The following is a 19,857-nucleotide window of genomic DNA, read 5'->3' on the forward strand; positions in this document are numbered from 1 at the left end:
TACTTATGAGTCTCCTGTAACTTGTGGGATCTTTTAACAAATCTGGTGGGGAATGTGAGAGTTTGTGGTTCATCTCAATGGGAGTGTTTGCTGGTTTGCACCCAAGAAGTCCTACATCTTCTAGGATTTCAAGACTATTTCCTTTGGCACAAATTGAGTATAGCAACTGACCTTGCAATCTCTAAACCCAAGAAGAACTTGAGAGTGCCAAGGTCCTTGATTCTGAATTGAGAATGCAAGTGAGCTTTTTCTTGGTTAATTGCCTTAATGTTGGGGCTGCCTATGACTATGTCATCAACATAAACAAGGAAGGCTATGAAACCATTCTCATCATTTTTGGTGAAGAAAGAGTAGTCTGATTTTGAGTATTGGAAACCAAACCTAGAGGTAACTCCATATAGATTTCTTCATCCAATTCTCCATGGAGAAAAACATTGTGCATGTCTTGTTGATAGAGGTGCCAATTGAAGATGGCAGCTAGTGCAAGAAAGACACTAACAATTGTGAGTTTGGCAACTGAGCTGAAGGTCTCTTGGTAGTCAAATCCTTCCCTTTGAGTGTAGCCTTTTGCTACTAACCTGGCCCTAGGCCTCTCTACTGTCCCATCAGATTTTGTTTAAGCTTGTGGAGATACTTTCATCCCACTACTCTTTTTCCTTGAGGTAAAACAGTTGAATGTCTAGGTCCCATTATCTTCTAAAGCTTTCAATTCAACATGCATGGCATCTTGCCAATACTTTGACTTAACAGGTTCTTGATAATTCTGAGGTTCTTGAAGTAGTGAGAGTGAGAGAGCAAAGGATTTTTGTTGAGTGGACAGATTGTCATAGGACATGTATTGAAGGAGAGGGTAAGCAATGTTGATTAGAGATGAGTGTGAAGTTGGACTTGTATGAGCTATTTGGCAATGGTAATCATGTAGGTAAACAGGTGGCTATCAAGCTCTGTTAGATCTCCTAAGAGTGACAGGTGGTGTATTTATGATTGGAGAGTGAGGTGATTTTGTGAAAGTATGTGAAAGTGGCTCATTATTTTCAGTGGGAGAGGGGAAAGTGTTCAGACTGTTATTGTGATTATTGTCTTGTGAGTTGGGTTGAGTGGTAGGATTGTTTTCTTGGACGTCAGTTGAACTTGAGGGAGTGACAGATGTGTATGTGGAGGGAGAAGATATGGATTCTGGTATGGCCATTGGAAGAACCAGATTGTGGGAGTCAGTAGGGGAAGTGACATCATAATATGATTTTTGAAAAGGGAAAGAGGATTCATAGAAGACCACATCTTGTGACATAAAGCTAGAGTGATCCTCAAGATCATAAACCTTATATCCCTTGACACCAGGGGATAACCTATAAAGATGCATTTTCTAGCTAGAGGACTTAGCTTGCTTCTATTACTTTTTATGGTGGAAGCAAAGCATAAGCATCCAAAAACTTTTAAGTGAAAGTAGGAAGGAATGGATGAGAAGAGGGCCTCATATGGAGATTTATTGTTGAGGACAGGAGTTAGGATTCTATTGATGAGGTGAGCTGCTGTCAGTATAGCATCCCCCCAAAATTTTAGTGGAAGGGAGGCTTGGAAGAGGAGGGCTCTAGTAGTGGACAGGAGGTGTTGGTGCTTTCTTTCTACCAACCCATTTTGTTGAGGGGTGTAGATGCAAGATTTCTAATATAAGATCCCATAAAAGTTGTAAAAATCTGTCATTTGGAATTCAAGGCCATTAGTAGACCTTATTTGCTTAATTTTGGCATCAAACTGGTTTGTAATCATGTGAATGAAGTTTTACAAAATGGTTTTTGTTTCAGACTTAAATTTCATCAAGTATACCCAAGTGACTCGAGTTTTGTCATACACAATAGTTAGGAAATAGTAATGACCTTGGATGGAAGGGTGAGAGTATGGTCTCCAAGTATCCCAATGAATTAATTCAAAAGGAAGGAAAGTGAAAATAGAACTTAAATGAAATGGCTTCCTCTTTTGCTTAGCCAAGTGGCAAACTGTGCATTGCATTTCAATATTACATTTTACATTAGAAACATGAGTTTAAATTATATTCATCCTCGGATGAGGTACATGACTTAATCTAAAATGTCATAAATCAAAGCCTTGTGGTTGACTTGAGCTTGAGTATTGATTGTTAGCTAAGTGAGTGAACTGACTGGGACTATTTTTTATTGATTAAGGACCTTTGACAGCATGGCAAGATGGGGAATGAGCTTTGAGAAAATAAAGGCCATTGAAGATTTCAGCAAGACCATTCGTCATCAATGAACACAGGTCCTATATGAAGCAAAATTGTTTAAGAAATATAAGACAAAGAGAAAGAGTCTTGGGTGAGTTTGCTGGCAGATATGAGATTAAAACTGAAAGTAGGTACACATAAGATATTTATGAGAGTAAGTTTGTCTGAAATTCTAACAGTACCTATGTGTGTTGCCTGAGCATATGTTTTGTTTGGGAGATGCACTTGGGTTTGTTTTTCACAAGTTATGGTGGTGAGCAATGAGATGGAATAGACCATATGATCTGTAGCTCCAGTGTCAAGGATCCATTGGGAAGCATGTGATACAACAAGTTTGTTTGTGGTTTGTGAGGGAATGTGTATTTTGATTACAATTTGCAGAAAACTTGGAAGATGCTTGTAAGCTAAATCCAACAGAGGTTTGAGGGTTTATACCTGCCATATTGGATGAGTGGTGGTTGAGAAATTTTGCATATGTGGCTTCTAGAAGCTGATGTCAGTTTGGTTGATTGGCAAGTTTCCATCCTTTGGATTGAGCTGAGAAGATTGAGTAATGACAAGAACTGCTATTTGTTGAATTTAATCTTCAGTTAGGGATAGTGCAGGACTCAAGGGGATCTTTTCCTGGTTTTGAGCAGTAACTTGGTTGACTGAGGGAGGGCTTGGTGCACTAGTTGAGTATCCAGTCTTAAACTTAGTGAATTTAAAGTTTGGTGGGAACCCAACCAAACAATAACATTTTTCCTTCATGTGCCCCTGTTTTCCACAGTGATAGCGGGTGACATTTGTCTTCTCTTTCCTTTTAGCTTGGTTATGGTAAGCAACCAAGACTGACGACTCTTGGGAGGCATCACAAGGGTCCTAGCCTGCCTCTGCCTTTCTTCCTGTAGGACAAGAGAGAGTATCATATCCAGTGAGGGCATGGGGCTCATGAGAATGATTTGCCCTCTTATACTGTCATAGGTGTCATTTAGCCCTATCAAAAACTTGAGAACTAAATCAGTTTGTTGAGCTTCTCCTATGGATTTAAAGATTTGCAAGTGCACAAGCCACAAGAGTAGTGAGGTAAGGGTCTATAGTTATGCAGCTCTTCCCACACTGCATTAAGTTGAGTGAAGTAGTCACTCATAGATTGTGTCCCTTGAATGATGGACCCAAGTTGTTGTTGCAGCTGATAAATGCGCACATTATCAGGTTGTGCAAACCGTGCTTTAAGTTTCTCCCAAATTTCTTTAGCTGAGCTGACATACAAAACATTAGAAGCAATTTCTTTTGAGATTGAGTTGAGGATCCAAGAGAGTATTAAGTTGTTGCAACGAAGCCAAGGGACATAAAGGTTATTGGAAAGCTCAGTTGTTTCAATGATTCCATCTAGGAATCCAAGCTTGTTTTTGATTGAGATGACCAAGGTGAATGCGCGGTGCCAAGAGAGATAGTTTGTGCCTGTGAGGTGAGCTGTGACCACCACAGTGTTGGCATTGTCATTGTGGTGCAAATAAAATGGACTATTAGGGTCCTCAGATGGAGAAGGATTTTGAGGAGAGCGATGATGTGGGTTTGCCTCGGCCATGGGAGCAAAAAGTTACAGAATGATATAGCAAACAAAGTCACAAAGCAGCGATTGATAATAGAAGGGAAATGAGTAGGGGTTATCAGACCTGCTCTGATACCATGTTAAAAATGAAACTTGGAGTAGAAGAGGAAGGATGAATGGGAGATTGAGGAAAAGGATGAGAGGAATTCGAGAGCCAGTTCTAGAGAAGAAATCACTATGTTATTTCTGTTGGAAACTACTCAAAAAGAATACATTCATTTTATATATTCTATGCATAGCTTAAAAGAATACAAAAGACCACGAAGGAAAAAAAAAATAGCTTCTGACATGCCCACACATATATGTACACATATTCACACAAAGAGGGAATCCACTAGCATGTCCATCCTAGCACTAAAAGCAGGTTGCTTGCCACTCACTGCCTCAGTGCATTATTGTCTGGTCTTGCAGTTCTTTGTGTCATGTCTCCACCTTCAGCTGCTGCAATAGCAGCAAAGTTGGGTCCTTCTGTCATAGGCCTTAATGCATTTGGCCTTTGTGACAAAGTTTGATATATGTTGTTGAAAATATGGGTGAAACAGACAAGATATCGAAAATGGAAAAAAAAATTTGTAATAGAAATAGCATAAATTCTCAAAATAAAGAGGGAAGATTTACGAAAGTCAATAAGGAAGTTATTGAGGCAAAAAGGAAAAAATATCTTCTGGGCAACGCTAATGGTGGCATACCCGCATATCAAGCTATGGAAGGAATGTCCCAGAGAATGGATACTAAAGTTAATGACAATTGATCGTTAGTTGTTAAGTAAAGAAAGACAAGTGGGCCTCAGGTAGAGAGCAGAGAGGATTCCAGCGAGGCCCAACAAGATGCGTTGGAAGAGGCCCACGAGGATGGCCCAATATCCCAACTCATTGAGAAGAACAAAGTGCAGGAAGAAAATAGAAATGACATAGAAGGACTAGTATGAAGGGTCAAATGAAGTAGAATATGAACCAATTACAAAAGATGAAGGAGATAGACGTTGAAGACTTAAACTCAGAAACCAAGCAAAGTAAACCAAAACAAAGGATGATGGATGTGTCTGAGGAGAAAAACCAATTGGAGAGATTGACGGTGGCTGGACTACAACCCTACCAGGAACCATGAAAATCATAAGCTAGAATTCTCGTGGGCTTGGAAACCCACATGGAATTTGAGCCCTTCATGATCTTGTGAAGAAGGAAGTTCCCGATGTTTTAATTTTGCAATAAACTAAATTGTTAGTGAAAATGATGGAAACTTTGAAATTTCAGTTAGGCTTTGATTGTTGTTTAGCTATTGGTAGTGAGGGTCGTAGTGGAGGTCTCTCTCTAATGTGGTGAAAGGAGGTGCATTTAACTATTCATAATTTTTTAAGAGCGTTGCTATTCATCATCCCACACACCATACACCATAGTTATTTTTATTTCAATTTTATTTTTGTTTATTCCTATTAAACTAGTTAAGTCATTATATTCATCATCCGTACACCACATACTTGCTAAGAGAAAAAAAAATAAAAAGATAAAAAATCATGTGTGGTGTGTGGTATAGAGAATGATGAGTATAATTTTTCTTACAACATTGAATCGAAGGTGACTGAGGCAGGAAGAGTCAGTTGTGAATGGCAGTTGACAGGGATATATGGTCATCCTGAGACAGCTAGAAGACATGAAACATGGGATTTAATTAAATCAATAAAAAGGGAAGGAAACCATGCTTGGCTTGTGTTTGGAGACTTCGAGATCCTAAGTAGAACTGAAAAATAAAGAGGTAGAAAAAGACCTGAAAGACAGATGGATGAGTTTAGACAAGTTGTGAATGACTGTGAGTTGCTTGATATGGGATATGAAGGGATCAAATTTACCTGGTGGAACAATAGAAAAATGGACAATAATATATGTAAGAGGTTAGAAAAATTTCTAGAAATACTTAGTGGTGTCATATGTTTCCCTATGCTAAAGTTATACATGGCTCAGTAGCACACTCAGACCATATACCTATTATTATCTAAACAGAAGGCAATACAAATAATAAAAAGGGAAAGAAACCTTTCAGGTTTGAAACTATGTGGATTGAAGCAGATGATTGTGAAAAAGTTATTGAAAACTCATGTAATAGAATACCTGGACATGCTAATATAAGAGATGTAATGAGGAAAATCTCTGTGTGTAATGAAAATCTCATGAAATGGAAGACACAGTCATTTGGGAAAGTCCAAACTAAGATCCAACAAGGCAGAGCCCACCTTCAACAACTACAAAATGGGGATCCTCAACACCTGAGAAAGGAAGAATATCTGAAAGCTCACGATATTTTACATTTTTGGATAGAAAGAGATGAAGTTTTATGTAGACAAAGGTCTAAGGCTCTATGGTTAAAGGCAGGTGATAAAAACACAATATTTTTCCATAGTAAAGCATCTCAAAGGAGGAAAAAGAACTAGATTGTAAGACTGAAGGATGGAGAATGGATGTGGAAGGAGAGTGATGAAAGAGATAGCATTATTATGCAATATTTTCAAGATATGTTTACCACTAACACACAAAGAGGGGATATGGGATTTTTATCTGCCAATGGAAGAATCATAGGAGAGATGACTAAGGAACTCACAAAAACACATCACAGACATAAGTTGTGGAAGCCTTGCACCAAATGAACCCAACCAAAGCACCTAGACCTGATGGAATGGCGCATATCTTCTTCCAAAAGTGTTGGCACCTTGTGGAAAAAAATTTCAAGGTCAGTTCCCTTGCTCTCTCAATCATGCTTTTATTACTTTGATTCCAAAAACAAAAAGACTAGAGAGAGTGAAAAAATATAGCCCTATTAGTCTCTATAATGTTATTTACAAACTGTTCTCAAAATTTTTGGCAAATAGGGTGAAGTTGGTGCTACCTGATATTATATCTAGTTCTCAAAGTGCATTTGTACCTGGCAGACTAATTACTGATAGTATTTTAATTGCATATGAAATTATTCATTTTTTTAGGAATAAAATAATAGCAAAGTAGGGTTTTATGTCTTTAAATTTGGATATGAGTAAGGCCTATGATAGGTTGGAATGGAGTTATCTAGAAGAAGTTATGATTCAAATGGGATTTGCTACATTGGATAGATCCTATCATGTTATGTGTCAAGATTGTTTCTTTTTCCGTTTTAATAAATGGAGAACCTAGGGGCCCTATCAACCCTACTAGAGGCTTAAGGCAAAGAGATCTTTTATCTACATGCATATTCTTGCTTTGTACTAAAGGACTGATCACCTTGCTACAACAAGTTGAACACACTAGACAAATACGTGGCATCAAAATCTATCAAGGAGCTCCTTTGGTAAATCATCTTCTTTTTGCAGATGAAAGTATGCTATTCTGTAAAGCTAATTTACATGAAAATACAGTTGTGCAAAGTTACTGGAGAAATATGAGAGGGCCTTTGGACAGAGAATTAATAGAGAAAAAACCTCAATTGTTTTCAGCAAAAATGTCCATATTGAGAAGCAGCAGGAGTTCTATCCTTTTAGGGCATCCAAGATTTTCAACATTATGCAAGTATTTACGCCTACCTTCTATGGTTGGAAGAGCCACATAAAGCTTTCTCTGATATTAAGCATAAGGTTTGGCAGAAACTTCAAAGTTAGAAAGAACAACTATTGTCACAAGGGGTAAAGAGATTATCATCAAGGTTGTGGCTCTATCAATTTCCATATACTCTATGAGATGCTTCAAATTATCAGGATCTTTATGTACTGAATTAGAGCAGATGATGACTAAGTTTTTGTAGGAAGAAAAATAAGAGGAAAAGAAAATCCATTGGGTGAGCAGGAAAAGAATGTTTTGCTCCTAAACATCCTGGTGCTGGTGGTATGGGATTCAAGGACCTCAGAATCTTTAATGAGACTCTACTTGCAAAACAAGGATGGTGGCTAATGAAAAATGAGGACAGTCTTCTTCATAAGGTTTTTAAAGCAAGATACTTCCCTTAATACCTTTTCCTAAAATCAAAATTGGGTCATAATCCCTCCTATGTCTGGAAGGGTATATAAGTAGAGAAAGATAAAATGGCTCAGGGTTGCAGATAAAGAATGGGGAATGGAAGTGTAATCTGAATCTGGAATGATTTTTGGAATCCTGGTTTTGAGAATTTAAAACTACATATGAGAAAGGGAGAGATCAGGGACAATGAGGCCAAAGTGGAGGAATTGATTGATATCCACACCAAATGGTGGGATATTTTAAAAGTCAAAAAGTATGACTATAAGCCCTGAAGTCATGAAGATACACAGATATGGGCAATGGAGAAAAATGGCAAGTTTAATGTGAGAATTGCCTATCATTTGTTTAGAGATATGAATACATTAGGTGGAGAAGGGGAAAATTCTAATGCAAGTAGGTAGAAACGCATATGGAAGGTTATATGGAAACTGCAAATTCCAAACAAAGTGAAGGTTTTTGCTTGGAGAGCTTGCATGGATGGGTTACCTACAAGATCCAATCTGAAAAAGAGGAAAGCAATAGAAGAGGAACTTTGTCAGCTCTACTGCAATGCAGTAGAAGATACAACACCTACTCTATACCAGTGCCCATCCCTAAGGGAAAGCTAGACCAGGCACTTACCTGCTTTAAATAATACTGATCCTAACCATGTCTTTGTGGATATTGCTCAGCAGGTAAGTGACAAAAGCAACCAGGAAGAGTTGGAACTGTTTTTTATGATTGCATGGGGATGCTGGTTTCAAAGGAATCAAATGGTCTTTGAGGGAAAACATCTGGCAACTGAATATGTGATTAATCAAGCCCTATCTATACAGAAAACTTTTAAAGCCATCAAGAGAGAATCTCAAAGTTGTGTAAAGAAATGTTATCACTGGAAACCTCCATTATAGAATGCAATGAAGTTAAATGTAAATGGTGCTATGTTCCATGACCAAAAATATGTCAATATGGGGATCATCCTTCGAAATAGTCAAGGGAAAGTTATTATGGCAGCTAGGAAAAAAGAACATGCAGTGAATGAGTCTTTAGAGATTGAATTGATAGCTATACTTAGAGGCTTACAACTGAGCTTTCCTTTGGGACTACAGGAGATTATAATAGAGAGTGGTTCTCTTTTTATGGTCCAAGAAGTTCACCAAAGACATTCAGTGACTTATGTAGAGGTTCCCAATGTAACACCCAGTTCCTTCTTCTTACGTACGCTTCTCTCTTTCTGACGCATGTTCCGTCTTGATGACGTAAGCAAACCCTAAAGGCAGAGATTATGTGATCATCTGCCTTTCTCACTACCGACTGCGAGTCACGTTATGCGTGTCGAACCATGATAGCGTGTCTCGAAAGATATCGTGTGACTTCTAGAGCACGTCCAGTGTTTTAAATATGCTGAAAATATTTATAAGGAGTATTTTCATCATTGTTGAATTAAGATTTGATCTTAAATACGACAATCATAATATTATTGAAGAGCTCCAAAAATATTATAATTGCCGGAAATCATTTTAATATTATTATTAAAATGATTTCAATTATTTAAGATATTATGATATTTAAATTATGTTGAGAACTTTTATTAATTAAATGGTTTAACCCTTTTAAATATGTTAAGTGAGACTTCATCATTTTATTAATGATGAAGAATACTATTTTATAAACTAAAGTTAGTTTAAAATAATATCTACCTTAATTCCTCTAAGTGCTTTTAATTAAGTTAATGTTTTAAGCATCTTCAAATCAGTATTTCAATTCCTCGTTGTTAGATCATCGTGTAGACCCCCAGACGAAAGGACTGGGTTAAATACCCAGACCTCTCTCTTTTCCCTCTCATTTCCCCGTAACCCTCTCTCTCCTCCCTCTCTCATTCGGCGTACAAAGTACGCAGGCCACTCCAGGCCGAAGCCTTCCAACGCACAGCTCGGCGCCGCCGTGCGTCGCCAGGCCACACCGCCGACACCACCGGCTGCTCCTCACGCCGGCGAGCTCAACCATGCCAACCCCTCCACCTCACGCTCCCTCTTCCTCTCCCTTCGAAGTGTGAAGCCCGAACGGGCTTGTGCGCATAGCGCCACCGTGCGCCGCCCAATGGCTCCACCGCTCCCACGGAGAGCTCCTCTCCCACCGGCCATCATCCTCCACCGAAGCCAACCCCTATGAAGCAGTCCTCCCCCTCCTTCCACGGCAAGTACCCGAAATGGGTCTCTAGCCCATTTCCCACCGTGCGCCGCCGTACGCGGCCACCCACGACCACCCATGGCCACCATGGACCTCCTCTCCCTTTCCCCGAGCTCCTCCATGTGACCCATGGCCAGAAGCTCTCCCTCCACCTCACGGCTCCTCACTCACGCACGCACGGGTTGCACGCCGTGCACCACCGTGCACCGCCACCCATGGCTGATGACCGCCATGTCCAGCCTCCTCAGGCCTCCACCAAGCCAACCCGACCTCCATTGGCCCCGATCTGCCACCCACGAGAGCACACTCTCTCTCACTCTCCCACGGCTTCTCCTCCATGGAATGGCCAGATCTGCCACCGTGAGCCACCGTGGCGCCACCTCGACGCCACCACGAGATTCACCACACCTCCTTTAGCCAAGCCTTAGGTCTAAACCATCACTTTATGTGATGGGTAATCACTGCACGTGATGGACAGTCACTGCGTGTGATTGACCGCCATTGTACATGGCTAGATCCGCCATGTTATGCTCTTTACCATCATCACAAGGCTATCACGAGCCTTTCCAAGACCACACCTAGCTATCTAAATGCCTAAACAGTCACCGTACGTGAGTTAGCCGCCACGTACGACTCTTCCGACATCATCGGCTATGACGATTTGCAAGCAACGCACGGGTTATCCCGTCGATGGTATAACCCTCTATCCCTTATTAATTATGTTGGATATTGACTAGTTGACTAGGTTGTGGACTGTGCTGTTAGTATTTGTGGTGTTGTGGCATTGTAATGAAGTGTTGGGCATTCTGTGTAGTGAAGTGTTGGGCTTATCTGTATTGGATGGAGGTGCATTGTGCCGTGTAGTGTACTGTGATGTGTTGGGCGTAATTGGGAAGTGTGCTGTGTAGTGTGATTGGGAAATATGTGCTGTAATGGTGGCATGGTGTATGTGGAATGGATACAGTGCACACTGAGTGTACTCTGTGTGCATGTGGCGTGTTGTGTATGTAGGGAGTACATGTGGAATGTACTCCATGTGATGGTGAGATGCACCATATGGCGGGTACGCCATAGTGGTGACATGCCGTGATGTGTGTGAAGGGAGTACACGATGGGTGTACTCTGTGTGGGGTATAGCATATGTGAGGAGTACACGTGGAGTGTACTCTATGTGGTAGAGTAATGCACCATGTGGCGGATATGCCATAATGGTGATGTGGCATGTGGGATGGGGATAGTACACGCTGTGTGTACTTTATGTGTGGCGTAATATGAGACAAGGAGAGTATATGTAAAATATACCATCTTGGCGTATCGTGGAACGAGATGAGTACAAGTGGAGTGTACTCAGTGGCGTAATGCGTGTAAGAGGAGTACATGTAGAATGTACTCTATGTGGTGGACGATGCACCATATGGCGTGTATGCCATATTGGTGATGTGGTATGTATGTGGAGAGTACATGTGGAATGTACTCCATGAGATGGTACGATGCACCATATGGCGTGTATGTCATAGTGGTGATGTGGCGTGTTGTATATGTGGGGAGTACAAATGGGATGTACTCCATGAGATGGTGAGATACACCATATGGCAAGGATGCTATAATGGTGATGTGTCGTAGTGTATGAAAGGAGTATACGAGGAGTGTACTCCATGTGATGTAATAATGTACCATATGGCGGGTATGTCGTAGTGGTGATATGGTGAGTATGGATGGAGTGCATGTGGAATGTACTCCATATGATTGGGGATGCACCATATGGCGTGTAGGCCATAGTGGTGATGGAGCTTATGTAAAGGGAGTACGAGTGGAACGTACTCCCTGTGATGGAGTGATGTACCATATGGTAGGTATGCCATAATGGTAACGTGGTGTGTATGAAGGGAGTATACGTGGAGTGTACTCCACGTAGCAGCGACACTCCGTGTGGCGTGTTGTAGAGATAAGGATGGTTATGTGATTGATGGGCGTGGAACGTGATGGATAGTGTCGGGAACTGTGGAACAGTGTCCCAAAGTAGTTATGGCGTAGCCTGTAGTCTGAAGTGACAGGTGTCACTGTGATGGACTTATGGCCAGGAGTATGCGCAAAGTAGCGGAACAAGTATAAGAGTGCGCAGCGGAAGCATGACTGGGGAATGTCACGAAGTGACATGACTATTGACAGTCGTGCTTGTGATGGGTGAAGTAGTGGAATAAGTGTAAGAGTACGCAGCGGAAGCATGACTGGGCAACGTCACTTCGTGACGTGGTTATTGGAAGTCATGCTTATGATGGGTGAAGTGTTAAAGTGTAGAAATGGCGTAATGGGAACGTGACGAGATGTCACGATGTGACGGGAGTACGTGAGGAACCGTACTCGTGATGAGTCAGGAGTGATGTAGTAGAATGTTAGGTAACACGACAAGGTCACGGTGTAGCACTGGAACAATCTCGGGCTATATAACGTGACATGAAACGTAGTTATAGATGGAGTCTTGTCGTGTTAAGTGTTGGGATGAACTGTCAAAAGGGACGGGTAGCGTGAAGTGTCATGCTAGCCGGGTCAAGAGAAGATTGGTATCGGAATATGGCCCTTGTCCCTACGAACAGGTGATCGTTGATCTTAGGTGATAAAGGAGTAAGGTACCTGTGTAACATGGTGAGAGACACGTGCCGGACGGATTCACCATATGTAATGGGTAATCTGTCATGAGCATAGTTGCACGGTACTAAGCCTCAGAGTTGGCTTAGAGCCATGTGTCTTGCTGGATGGGAATGAGGATTTAGTGTGGGCCAAGATGCATGAAGATAGTGACGGATGCATCGTTAGGATTGAGATGTGTGATTCTATCGGTCGGAATCATGCGTCGAATGTGGTTGTAAGAAGAGTAAGACGAATGTCCTAGTGTCTTAATCCTAAGGTGAATAAGGGGTTCACTTTAGTGGATGAGCACTCGAGACAAGACTTTGAGTTGGAAGTTGTGGTGACCATAAGTGGTCCCCGAAGGGTCTAACCTAGTGAAGGGCACGTAAGTGCATGGGATAGAAGGAGAGTGTTCTAAGTATAGCGTAGTTCTATTTATAGTTTAAGTTACTTATGCATTAGATAGAGAATGATGCTAAGGTTATGTGTATGCATGTAGGTTGCCATCTGACAAGCACGTGAATGGACTGAATGACATGCAAGTAGCATGGAGTCCAGGTAAGTGTTACGTTCATACTCTTCTAGAGTTATCAAAGATACAAGAAACGCTTTTCCTTTAAAATGCTCACGAAAAGACTAAAGACGTTTTAAGAAAGAAAATGCTAAATGTTCAAAAGCATAAGTATGTACGGCCCCTCATTGGCAGCCCCTTTTTACGCACCCCAAAGTATTAATTGTACGCATGTGAATGGATGACTATATGTTGTATGTATTGTATGTATTTTCTAAGAAAAAACCCATAAACTGATGAAGATGCATGAAAGGCATGAAAGCAGACACTTTTGTGAATCCTACGAACCGACGCTCTCATGAGCACCACGAGGTGATACTCGCGGATGCCATGATTGACGACGTTCAAGGTGACACTTATAGGGTGCCACGGAAGCTGACGCTTAAGCCCATGTATGTTCCTTGTTAAAGAGAAGATAGAACTGAAATGAAATTGAAAAAGAAAACGGAAAGACCATTTTTGGGCTTACGCCCCAAGCGATATTTTCTCACGAAAAGAAATGTTTTCTCATGAAAAGAAATGACTGTTAAATGAAAGAACGAACTGAATGAAAGCTTCAGCTCCTTCGAGCTGACATGAACGAACGAATGAAAAGAAAGAAAGAAAGAAACGAAAGCATGAATGTATGAAGACACGTAACGGCCACATGACATGAACGAAAGGGTACCGACGAATGGGCAGATTGCAATGCCGGGTAAGTAGCGCTGGAAGTGCACCCAGTGCTGCCCCCTATGAAAAGGGGTTCCCAACCCGTGGCCACGGGCGGAATCCGGGTCCAAAGGAAGACCGCTAACCCCAAACACACGGGGCGTAATTGTGTGTACTGGCCTATGAAAGTGATAAGAAAGAATGGATGTACGCACGCACGCACGAACGCACATGTATGCACAAGAGCACAAGAGCACGGGCTCTTTAAGAAATGAAGGCACTGACGGGGGAAACGTTTTACGGCGAGAAAGCCCTTTTTAAAGTAAAACCCCGTACACCGACTCTTGAAGAAATGAAGGCAGTGACGGGGGACACGTTTTAAATAGAGGAAAGCCTTTTAAAAGAAAAGCCCCGTCCAGTGACGTTTTCAAACGAACGCACACAAGACACGTAGGCACGCACGTAATAGTATGTACGATTGATGAATGCATGAATGAAAACCTATGTTGTTATATTTTAACCGTATGAAGTAATGCTTACGAGTCTTCGACTCATTTTAGTTTTTATGCATGTCCCTCCCCCTCACAGGAACTGCACGATCAGGACGGACACGGCCCACGGGGAAGAGCACGGAAGTCTAGACACGAGTTTTAAACGTACGAGGCCTTTTTATTATAAGATTTATGCATTCCGCTGTAACCCTCTTTTATGATCAAAGCACATTTTATTTATAAACATAGAGTCTCGCACCCTGGGGATGCAAGTGAAAAAGTTTTAAACAGGACGGTAATTCCCGTCGTCCTTTTTTATAAAAATATTTTAAAAGAAAAAGCACGAGCGTGACACCCAAGATGCAAGATTCAACATGTGAACAAAATGTGCAATGAAGCAGCTCATAAGCTTGCTAGGTATGCTTAGAATGTGGAAGATATCAATGTATGGTAGTAATCAATTCTAGATTTTATTCAGCAAGTTATCTAGACTAATAATCATTCGTAATTTTTGAGTTTGTTTAATGAAGCTATCTTGACATCAAAAAAAGAAGAAGAAGTCACTAGACTAGGGCTCAACCTTGGCTTGAGGGAAATCAAATCATAGGGAGTTAACTCAATTTCAGCTCAACATTTAATCCAACAAAGTTCAGAAAAATAAAATAAAATAAGTCACTCTTATTTATTTGATTGTTGGTGAGCATGCTAGAGCTCTAATAAAGTGGAGCTCCAATTGGTTCATTGGTGATACTATATAGAAAATGCTTGTTCCAGAAGTGTAGAAATTGAGTGTCAACACTTGTAGTGTTACAAGCCAGATTTTAACTTTTCTCCAAAGATTTTGTATGTTTTTTAAATAAATTGTACGGACAGTTTTACTTGATTTTAGGAACCCACCTGACATCCAAAGTGGTTTTAGATTTTGATGAGTTTCAATTTTGTCAAAAAAAAAATGTGTGATTCTATTTTATTACTTTGTATTATTTTGTATATTGTTGATTTGAGAAATTGAACTGTAAAAAAACTTAAGCAAAGCACCTCTTCGTGACCCCCCTATGTGCACTCGGGATATGATTAACTGAGTTTTGATATCAAAGTCTAAACATATAAGGGTTTGTTGGGGAACTAAGATGATCTCATCTAATCTTATCTCAAAACTTCTCATAATTTCCTTCTTAAGCATCACTAAAATAAAAATATTTTTTTAATTTCGAATCTTCAACTTTTTCATCTAATCATTAATTAATCATTATAACTTTCTTGAACTTCCAAACAAAATACAAAAAAATAATTCTCGATTGGCCTTGTTAATCGTCACTATTTCCTTCATAGTCATTAAACCTCATCATTTCCTATGTTGACTACATACACTTCATTCACATACTTTATGTCACCATGAATAAGCTCCAAAGATGATTTTCACCGTGAAGAGACCTGTCAAATGGAAGACAATGTCCCTTACCATATTGGCAACCTTCACATACTTCACCACTACCAAAGGTAGTCAACATAGTCAACCCATTCACCAAATTTTTTAAAACCATAGTTTTCAATTTATCCATGCTAAGATGTCCCAATCTAGCATGCCAAATTGGTGCACCATCATTTGAACTCATTTTATCAACATATGAGACAGTGGAGGATAGAACAAATAAATCTTTAACTCTTTCACCTGTGTGGACAACATCTGCCTCCAAGCTTCTGATATTTTGAAGAAACTTCACATCTTTTGGTCCGAATAAGTCATAGTTACCAACATCAACGACATTGACCACCAAGAAGAGATTCTTCGTCATACTGGGTACTTGAAAAACACTTTCAAGTGTAATTTGGTCATCTCCATTACCATTGATATTCACGACCCCTTCTTTCTTAACATGATGAATGTAGTTTTCCGCTGTGATGATTGCATCATTCATTTGTAATCTCGAAAGCTTTAAAACTTAAAATCATTGCCGGTGAGATGATGCCCACATCCCGAGTCAATAATCCAGTCATTCTCAAAATTGATTGACTCCAATGCATCAAGCGTAATGGTTCTCGCCATAAAACACATTTCTCAATCTTCTTCATTCTTAGTTTCACTTTCTTTTTTGGCTACATCTCCTCCTTTGAGCTTTACACGATAGTTATTATTTTACGTGTCCAAGTTTACCATATCAGTAACACTTGACACCTTTTCTATTTCCATCTCGCTTCTCAGATAATTCTCCACCATCTCCATGCTTGCTAAAACCTTTATTTTTACCCTTTCCTCTTTCCTTGCTGAAATTGTTCTTCTTACTAGAAAAAAGAACATTTATTTCACCACCTGAAATGGAGCATCCAACCATTTACCGGGCCAATGGTTCCTATGATGTAAGAAGACTTTCGGACTCTACCAAAGCGGGTTGAAGAACCCATCCTTGAATAGAGGTGACATAGGGAGTATATTCCCTCTTCAATCCACAAATGATATGACGCTTGATTCGTTCCTCATATATAGGCTCTTCTTGATCAAGAGAAGAAATTCCAAACAAAAAATTTTAATCTTCAAGAAAAATTGAGAAATAAAAAGATCTCCTTGAGTTGTACGAGGGAATAAATTGCTTGGAAGTTAGCCTAGAGTATATATAACTACAAGGGTAAACACTTTTCCCAACAATTAATTATCGCTGGCTATACCCACAAAATCGCTGGTACAGACCTGACCCAGCGATTTTTAAATCGCTGCAAGTTCACCGGTATTAAAGCCCCACTTTAGATCTACTCCAACGGAACCCAAAACTCGCCGCTATATATTTTTATTCCCGGCGAATAATATTCGCCGCCTATATTGCATTTAATCGCCGCAAAGTCAATATACGATTCTGTTGTTAAACGCTCGGAAAGATTAGTTGCAGTGATTAATTTTTGTCGCTAAAAGAGAGAAAATCGCTGGCAATTATATTTGCCAGCAACGTTTCCAAATCGCTGTAATATAATTAACAGTATTGAAATTGCATTTGGCTGCGATTAAAGCTCGCCGGTATAAATTAATACCCGCGATTTTATTATCGCTGCAATTGAGTTGTACTTATTTGCAACGAACATAACATCACTGGGTTTAGCTATTTTACGGCAATTAGAAAATCGCCGTTAATTATCCTTTCATTTCGAAAAGTATTTAGCAGCGATCACAAAATCGCTGCTATTGTATTATAGATAGCGATTTTTAGTATCGCTGCAACTAAGAATATGCTTAGTGGAACTCAATAGCAGCGATTTAGAAATCGCCGTAATTTGAGTTTTGTTATGTAAATTTACTTGCGGCGAATTTTAAATCGCTGGGATTAATGTTTTAGTAGCGATTTGTACATTGCTAGTACTGGAAAAATATCCTTTTAGTTTTTAGCGGCAATAATAATGTCGTCGGTAAAGACCTTAAATTCGCCGGTAAACTTAATTCGCCTGTAAAGGTTAAGGACCCAATTTTCTTTCTAGGCCTGATTTTTGGTTGTTCCTAAATGCAACATTCATAATCAATGGTTGCTTCATTCATTCAAGTTGAACATCAAAATAACATGCAAAATAAAATCCATCAACAACACATGCAAAATAAAATCCATCAACAAAACATCCAAACTCATATGTATTACAATGGGGTGGTGTATTATATCCTCATATACAAACTAAGCTAAATCTGGAATAATAAATAACCATCACGGTCATTTCTCATTTTGTAATCAACTCTACTATCCACTGAAATAACCACTACCAAGTTCCACAAAGCCCTAAGCGTCGTCTCTGTAAAGTAATAGGAAAGCCCCCTACAAAAATGTGGTCAGGCCCCTCAAGCCCATGTACAGATCCCGCAATTAACCCAACAGCGGCCAAGTTCAGTATTGGATTGGGCTAGCTTGGATCGAGTGTTGTAGCAAGGGATGAGTTGTAATCACTAGGTCTCCTCACCTTAATAGGGGCACCCTGAAAAAAGTAGAAAGTCTCGAGTTTGTCGAGTGTAAGTACGTACATGGCCGGATACGATTCTTGAGAGTGGCTGCTATTCATGCATGCAAACATATTGAAAGTTAGTTTATGCCTATATCCTCTCTCAATGAACTGACTAGCTATGTATATATTCTCTCTCTCTCTCTATCTCACACACACACACTATAATATAATATATTCACCCATGCATTTTCCATGCACCTCCAATATCCCTTCTTAATTAGCACCCAAAAAATAAAAATAAAATGCATTTATAATGTTATTGGTTTTAATGGGTTTGATCACATTTAACAATTACTGATCCCCTAGCTCTAGCTCCTTTCCCTTTCAAATTATGGTTCAAACAAATAAAAAAATATATTATAATTAAAGCATTATGGATTAAACGTATGTGCTCATAAGCCACATATTGCAAATAGACCTGCATTTTAGGTATTAGTTGATCAATCAGTGATAGTTGATTCTGTTTATAAGCTAGTAGTACTGCTTCATATATATATATATATATATATATATTGGGTCCATGCATTACGTATGGGCCACGACTTATTATATATATATATATATACATATATATTATAATGTATAAGTTTAGTACTATAAAATAATGTAGTACCAAATCAATTAATTGAAGATACCAGAGATCCCATCATGATCATGATCTCCGTTACATTAATACAATATTGTTTGACAATTAGCTCCAATATGGAAGATAAGATATATAATATATATATATATCATTATAACTTAGATGATACCGCTGCAAATTATTTTTCCTTTAATAAATTTTGACTTTAAACAAGATTTTTATTTTTGTTTGATGTATTATATTTTAGTTGATAAATTTAACTCTTTGCTATATATTATTTAGTTTTCATTTAATTAGTAATTACAAAATTGGCTGGGTGGTGGCTTTATAGACTAAATATTAGAAGTAATAACACAAATATGTTGGTATAAAAGATTCATATAGTTTAGCTTCATTCTTAAAAGTAATAACACAAATAGCCTAGTACAACTTTATTCTTAAAAGTATATGTTTATAGATCATATACAAAGATAAATGTTTGGTTGATCACAAACAGAAATTAGAAATAGTTGTCATACAAACTGAAATACATACCTACTTATATATACACCCCTACTCGCTTTTGTATATAGTTTGTTGTGATAAATTAATTAATTGATCAGCTTTTATATTGTAAGATAAATTAATCTCTATATGCAGAATGAACTTGAGTTCCCCAAGAAAAATAATGTTTGCCTCAATATTTAGTATAGAAAACTTCAATGGCTTAAGGTATTGACAAGTATTATAGAACTTGAAACCCTAAGGGAAATTTTTGCCTCTGCTCAGCTGTTTAATTGACCAGTACTAGAAAGAACTTGAGTTCCCCCAACTAGCAAGAACATAGATATATGAATATTAACTACAAAAATTGATCATCTTCAAAATACCCTATAACTAAATTTATACATGCGGGGTTTTTAATTGAAGTTATGATCTTGATTATGTAGTGAGATTGAGGACAGTACTGTGCTAATAGATGCAACTGAATTTTCCCCCAAAAGGG

General features: G+C 39.2%; 1 protein-coding gene across 1 annotated transcript in view; it reads left to right on the forward strand.

The window, feature by feature from the left end:
* Window positions 1-359, forward strand: part of LOC109018856 (potassium transporter 1-like) — a 4,741-nt gene extending 4,382 nt beyond the window's left edge. The window contains exon 6 of the mRNA XM_035692766.1: window positions 193-359. Within this exon, the coding sequence (XP_035548659.1) occupies window positions 193-359 (167 nt within the window). The remainder of the gene's footprint in view (window positions 1-192) is intronic.
* The last annotated feature ends 19,498 nt before the right edge of the window (window positions 360-19,857 follow it).

Source organism: Juglans regia, chromosome 8 (assembly GCF_001411555.2).
Source record: "Juglans regia cultivar Chandler chromosome 8, Walnut 2.0, whole genome shotgun sequence".
NCBI classification, from domain to species: domain Eukaryota; kingdom Viridiplantae; phylum Streptophyta; class Magnoliopsida; order Fagales; family Juglandaceae; genus Juglans; species Juglans regia.